Source organism: Dromaius novaehollandiae, chromosome 12 (genome assembly GCF_036370855.1).
Source record: "Dromaius novaehollandiae isolate bDroNov1 chromosome 12, bDroNov1.hap1, whole genome shotgun sequence".
Classification (NCBI taxonomy): Eukaryota; Metazoa; Chordata; class Aves; order Casuariiformes; family Dromaiidae; genus Dromaius; species Dromaius novaehollandiae.
Window position 1 is genome coordinate 10,243,213 of NC_088109.1, and position 7,282 is coordinate 10,250,494.

At 35.7% G+C, this 7,282-nt stretch overlaps 1 protein-coding gene and 1 long non-coding RNA gene across 8 annotated transcripts in view; one reads left to right on the top strand and one right to left on the bottom strand.

The window, feature by feature from the left end:
• Positions 1-5,519, top strand: part of CACNA1D (calcium voltage-gated channel subunit alpha1 D) — a 209,679-nt gene extending 204,160 nt beyond the window's left edge. For all 7 annotated transcript variants that reach the window (XM_026102807.2, XM_064518903.1, XM_064518906.1 and 4 more), the window contains 3 exons: positions 370-491; positions 2,069-2,389; positions 3,332-5,519. In XM_026102807.2, coding sequence (XP_025958592.2) covers positions 370-491; positions 2,069-2,389; positions 3,332-3,625 — 737 coding nt within the window. In that variant the 3' untranslated portion in view covers positions 3,626-5,519. The remainder of the gene's footprint in view (positions 1-369; positions 492-2,068; positions 2,390-3,331) is intronic.
• Positions 3,038-4,960, bottom strand: LOC135329687 (uncharacterized). The gene is made up of 2 exons (XR_010391248.1): positions 4,886-4,960; positions 3,038-4,161 (listed from the first exon to the last, which is right to left on the bottom strand). It is a non-coding gene; the product is annotated as an uncharacterized LOC135329687 (long non-coding RNA).
• Positions 5,520-7,282: the final 1,763 nt, after the last annotated feature.

The following is a 7,282-nucleotide window of genomic DNA, read 5'->3' on the forward strand; positions in this document are numbered from 1 at the left end:
ATTTCTTTTGGGAACTCTGGTTCATTAGAACAGCAGTTTTCAGCAAAACTCTGAAGTGTCTGAACCAATCTGCTGCGTAACAAATGCTTGCTTTGTGAAACATAGCTGCTTCAAATTCTTGTTGTCTTAGGTTGCTCGTATGGTTTGTCCTTACTACTGCATTTGCTCATGTGAGGAATCTATCCGCTACCTTGCAGTCACCTGGCTGCTTCTGTTAATCAACATAATTTATTAATATTTCTTATTGGGGAGGGGGAATATCTTTTTATTTGGGTGACATTTGACCCACACTGGATTTCTCGAAATACTGGACTTTGAGGGAAAAAAAAAAGTATTTTATTTTCCTAATGAATTATGGTTCTCCTGTAGCAAATAGACGATCTTCCTTTAACTTTGAATGCCTCCGCCGACAAAGTAGTCAAGATGACATACCACTCTCTCCTTCTTTCCACCACCGCACTGCTTTACCACTTCACTTAATGCAACAGCAGGTAAATCCAAAACCTTTAACTAATAATGAATCATGTCATTTTAGCTTCTTTATTGTACCTCTGACGTTCATGGTTGTCTGGAGCAGTACTAGTGGATCATGTGGTTTGCCTATGTACTACTTCCAAGCATGTGTATGGCATGCTTTTTCTTATAGTTGCTAGGTGCAAGGCTTCTCAAATACGTAGCTTGTAAAAAACACTGGAAGCAAATAGTTTGCCCCCATGACTCTTTGTGTCCACGAAAAGGTTGAATACTCTAAGGACTTTTGACCAGGACTGAATAATATGGTAACCATCTATTATCTTTGCATATGCTGTTACTCAAAGTTAGCCACATTTGTGAGAGTTTGCAAGTAAAACATGCACATCTTCTGTGGCTCATTAATCAACTCTGATTTGAATATCTTAAAAAAGAACCATCCAGAATGCTTGGAAAATCATCTGTACCAGGAAGCTGCATATGAAAACTTTAATTCTTAAGCAAACTGCATTTAATTTGATCACCGGGGTGAATTCCTGAAGTTCTTCCACTGATGTACTGAGTCAGGAGAAATGGAAAGATCTTTTAAGTCAGTAGTTTTAGGCAAACCCATGTGTTTTGCCCAAATAAGGACTGAATAAAACAAAAAAGAAATCTCATGGATTATCTCCAAGTGAAAGTGCACTGTTTTATTTGGTGCTGCATAAAAGCTGGTGGTGTTTCAATGAGAATAGCAGCTCCTAGTATGTCATACGATGGACATGTACAGTGCAGAACAGTCATTGTAATGTATAAAGATGATGCTTTGAAATATAAAGATGCTGTGTTTGGAATAATGAAAAGACCTTTAGAAAGCATGGGAAACATATATAATGAATATAAATAATTCCTTATGCTAGCTTTGTCCTGAAGCTGCATCTAATTTGTGTGAATCAGGTTATTGCTTGCTGTTCATATGGTATTTACTCCTACTTATCTGATCTAAACTAAATATTGTAATCTGTGGTCTATTGAATGTTAGTAAGTTTTTGTTATTACTTCAAATTAAATCAAATCATTTGTTTTCATATGACCAACTGAAATCTCCAGGTAGCCCAAGTCTCCTATCTACTGCTTCAGCATCAGGCTGATTGAGAGGATTTACAGGATTTGTAGCAATAAGAAGAATTTCTAAACAATTGTAAATTATGCCAGGTGAATAGGTCCCTCTTCTTCAAAGAAACTAAAAAAAGCAAGGTGCTTAAAAGCAATTTTAAGTGTAAAGCTGACAGCTTCCTATCCTGACCCTACAGAAGAGGAGGAATGTTTTTACACTCTGTTTCCCTTGTTTAATATATTATATAAGCAGCTTTTTGCTTGACTAATGCTAATGCCAAGATTTTGTGATTTGAGCAGTAATAGAAAAAATACCATTTTATACTATCCATTTACCAGTTGCAGTCCTGTTCCTCCTTTACATGACACTTAAATATCAGAAAATGTTACTTTGCATAGCAGCTGCCTAAACAGTTCGTTTGAACTAACTGCTGAAATGAGAAATGATCCTGATGGCGACCATTTGAGATTGTCTAACTTCTAAAAATCTTCCCCTTACCAGGTCATGGCTGTAGCAGGTCTGGATTCCAGTAAAGCTCACAGACATTCACCAAGTCGTTCAACGCGTTCCTGGGCTACCCCACCTGCAACCCCTCCCATCAGGGACCGTACGCCGTATTATACGCCTCTAATCCAAGTTGATAGGGCTGAATCTACAGAACAGATGAATGGTAGCCTGCCCTCTTTGCACAGGAGCTCTTGGTACACAGATGACCCTGATATTTCCTACCGAACATTTACACCAGCCAATTTAACTGTACCTAATGACTTTAGGCATAAACATAGTGACAAACAGAGGAGTGCAGACAGTTTGGTAGAAGCGGTAAGTATTACAGAAACCTCTGAAGTAGCCAAGAGTGTCTGTCTGTTCAGTTTTTTGTGTTAACTGTAAAAATCTTACAGTTCAGCCCGCATTACCTCTCTGAAAATGTGCTATTTCAGTTCCAAACCCCAAAACTTTTTAGGTGAAGACGGGAACAACTTCTCAGTTGTCATATTGTAAAAGTTTTCCACTGAATCCAAATCTTAACATTAGTGTCAGATTTCTGTATCACAGGCAGAGATCTGCTCCTTCTATACAGGCCCCAAATTCATCACTATTTTTGCACTCATCCGAATACAAGAACAAGAACTCTGTGAGTCAAAATACTAGGTGAGGAGGGTGAAGCAGGACTACAAGGTCTGATTTGTAGAAGTATTATTCAGGAACATTAGGAGTTCCTTCTTTGAAAAGGGGGGGCGGGGGGCGCTTTGAAGATAAAAGTATATAGAAATTCTAAGTATCATAATTACTGTTCTTGCTTCCATCTATCACTTCCTTTCTGTTAAATTTTGATTCCAGATGGGATGTCAGCAGCTTTCTTTCATGTATTCTTCAGTACCTAGCATGAACCTAGAATTCTACATTTCAGCCAGTTGCCCCAATTGCAATATCTGGGATTTATAAACTGTTGTCTTTAGTACATCAAGCTGATGTTTGACGTTTATTGAGACTCCCCAGTTTCTGACAAAAAAACCCTGCCAAGTATCTTGCATTTACATTATCACAGAAGCGATTCATTACATTATTACAAAATTGATACAGTGCAGTTTGGAGCTATTTGATGGTTCTTTGTATATACAGTTTTGCTGTGGGTTGCTGTAGTTAGTTAACATGGAGTTTCCAGAATTTTCCATAAATAAGAAACATTTTTATGATTTAGCTGTTCTTCTGTAAGTGCACTGAATGTTTCATTCTCTCCCCCCTCATCCCTCCACCTGCCAGGTACTTATATCTGAAGGCCTAGGAAGGTATGCAAAGGACCCTAAGTTTGTTTCAGCTACAAAGCATGAGATTGCTGATGCATGTGACATGACTATTGATGAGATGGAAAGTGCAGCAAGTAATCTTCTCAATGGAAGTATCAGCAATGGGACCAATGGGGATATGTTTCCCATTTTAAGCAGACAAGATTATGAACTTCAAGATTTTGGTCCTGGATACAGCGATGAAGAACCAGATACTGGACGATATGAAGAAGACTTAGCTGATGAAATGATATGCATTACAAGCTTATAGTATTTAGTAAGGAAAATGATTTTAATAACAGAAAAAGTGCCTCATAGTTTAAAGATGCTAGGCACTAGCTGGAGTTAATAACCAATTGATTTTTGTACAAGTGATGTCACACCTCAAGGAAGCCATAACTAATAAACAGATTATCTCCAGGTTGCTGAAATGTGATCAGAGCTGCAGTACATCAGCTCCTACCACAGAATCTTTGGTTCCTCTGTAGGAAAAAGGTTATTGGGAAACCAAGCAGATTCTGACAATCAGTTTTTTGAGGGCTAGAGCAGGATTCTGAGGTGTAATATCTTGCCTGTCCTTCAACCTTGTGCTGCTGTCCATCATAGTAGAGCAGGATTTTGTCCATCTGTATGAGTCCAACACAAAATTGTGTGGGAAATAACTACATGAGTGATGACAACCAATAGTGTCATTACCTCAGCACTCAATAGCATATCAGCTATCCATTGCATATCCATTCTAATATTGTTTCAAACTTGCCTCCTGATTTCTTTTCTTAATGCTCTTCTAAAATAGTTTGTCATGCTCTACCTGTTAGAGATCATTGAAAAAAGAAGTTAGATAATATTGTCATATGTAACACCAGTTTACATAGGAAAATATCATTCAGATAGTCTGTTTTATGACTATCACATTAAGGGCAAAATATACTGGAATAATTGCATTCTTACTAATGCATTTGCAACCAGGTTATAGTAGAATTAGATAAGATAGTTTGCTAAAAATTATATAGTAGAAATTATTGTAAATGAATTGTAATATACAATGATTTGTATTTGTAAAGAGATGTTCTATATTTTGTAATTATTGTACCGTAATTGAACTGCAGCAATATTTATGGACCCTGATTATTGTAACTCTCCACAGAATTCTAGATATAAGTATTTTTACTTGGAATATATAGAGCTATAGCATAAATATTTAAATAGAGCCACTTCTCAGTATAAATCTCTTTTCGGGATAAACTATCAAGTTTAAACTTGACAACACACTTTTTTTTTTTTTAATTTTTGAGTCAAATGCATCTCTCTACATAAGGGATGCACAGTTGACTATCTGCAGTCTTAAATTGGAAAGTAAAAGATTTGAAATTATTTTAACTTTTTGATTGACAATAAGCTGTGATTTTATTTTTGTATTAATCCCATGCTATAAATAAATATTAAAAAATCATTAAAAAATCAGCAAGTTCATGCCAGAGTTTTACTGGCCATGAGACAGTTAGTTTTGACAGCGTATTACCCTAATTACCTACCTTGATATGAAACATCTAAGGCAGAAGTTATTTCACAAGTAAATGAGAATGCTTTACTTCAGTACTGCATACTACTCTGCTCAAAAAGAAAAATATGGTAAAACAATTCTTCATAGAACCAAAACACCTTGATTATGTGAAAAAAATACTACTTCGTTGCCTCTACCCTTCTGTTGTTCTGTGTGTACTATTTCAAAGATTTATTTTTATGCAATCAAAAGAGGGCTTAGATATTGTTCACAATGCAGTAAAACCCTGATATGACTTTGAGGCTAATACAACCTTGGAGGAAAATCAAAGTGTTGAAAACTACCATCTATTTTATTAGCACTGGATAACAATGACTTGTTCTAACAAGTTATCTTATCAGGTTTTACCTGTAGTTCATATGCTAGATAGCAATCCAGTTCACATTTTTAAAAATGTGATATTTAAAACATGTCAATAAACATTTTGTACATAATAACAATTTCCTATGAATACCTTACAAACTTCCTCTGGAATCATTCTTATTTCGAATGCCAGGATAAGAACTTAAAGGTTTGTAAATTATTTCTTGACCTACATCATTTTGTATTAAAACAAATGCAAAATGTTCTTCAAAATAAACTGTGTAATAATTTTATTTAACTTGGGACTCCTTTTACTAATAGTTTTTCACCGCGAAGCTCAAAAAGTTGAATTCCGATTGCAGTATTTGGACAATGGGAGGGAATGTGTGGAATGTAGTCATTAGTCTACATTATCACAGGGTGTAAGTCTTTTATGAATGATTGATGTTAACCAGAAAAAAAATAAGGTGATTAGAGTATTTGTATGAAAAAGGGTATCAGTATCACTCCCCTAGATAACAAATCTATGAAAATAATTAGGAAAAAAATCCCCTTAAAAATGTCAAAACCAAATCTTTCATGCCTTCTGCCTGGAAACACTTGGGTAGGTTACCCAGCATTCTGATTTGTTACACTTTTCTAGTTTACAAAAAGAAACTTTAGGAGAGCAAAGTAAACTCTCCAGATCTGATATCACTATGAAATACCAGTGAGTAGTTTTCAGAACTCTACCCACTGTTGAATTTCTGAAAAATCAACCATTTTTATGGCAGCTGAAGCTGAACATTAAAAAAAGAGAAGGGAAATAACCCAGCCCACAACCCAGGTTGCTTAAATCCTTGGGTTTTTTGATAGCATATGTCAAATTCAGCAGATTCAGCTGAACTACATTTTTATAACAATGGCACCTTAAAATACCACAAATCATAGAATTTACCAAATATAGAAAAACTAGAAGTCATCTCAATAATTAAAATGTTTCATGAGTTTCCAGACTGTTTATATGTGTAGGTAATGACAGAAAATACTATAGCTAATCGTTAGAAAAGAAACATAGGCAAGTGGGGGGGGGGGGGTTCAGTGAAGTACACTTATTGAATAAGCAAATATATGTAGTATATTTTATTTGAACAGTGTCTTTTTGGAGCTTGGATGACAACTATATAGACTAAAAATTATAATACTGCAATAAAATATGCTTGTGTTCTCTCTACAATAACTTATTTTAACTATAATTTTAGAAAGATGCATAAATGCTTTTATTACTCCACAAAATATATTTGAGTTTACAAAAAATTTATGATACAATCTCACTGTTCAATTTCCCAGTGTTTATATAGCTCCCTTGGTTGCAGACCAATTGAAATTGGACACCTGAAAAGGATTCTAAATTGTAGAAACACCACCAAAACTGGTGTACAAGTCCTTGTGTGGCCTTACATGAATCAAACAAAATGCAGTTTTGTAAGTGGTAGTACAAATACTAGTTCTGCTGGTTTTAAAAGCACTTCTTACACTGAAGCAACTTGAACTGATGAGATGTGTGCAAAAAGAAACATTTTTGGTCAGCCTTTCTTAATCTGATTGTCCCCAGCCAGAGGCCTACAACTGTGTGAAACATCTGCAGCAAGTTTTTACCATGGAAATGCTGATGTTCTCACTCGCAGGACATTGCTGGCTCAGGCCATGCTGGCAGGTCTAGTAACTTCTTAAGTCAAACAGCTTTCATAGTTAACTGTTTTTGAATACTTAATGTAAGTATCTCCTCCTCATTTACAGAAAAAAACAGTATCTGGATAAAACTGAGAATAATACTGAATTACACACAATATTATTTTGTTAAATAAGTAAGACTCTGGAATAATCCACCTGTCCTCTGCACCACAGCAAAACAGCATAAAACGAGCTAATTATTAGCTAGCAGGCTCCAAGTGCTGCACAGAGCATGTTAGAGTACCTAGTACCAGTTCTCAGTATCCCTCAGCAGACTCAACTCACCCAGAAGCAAACAATTTTACCAGGAAATCTGTATCAGCAACTGGATACAGTGCAGGAGAAACA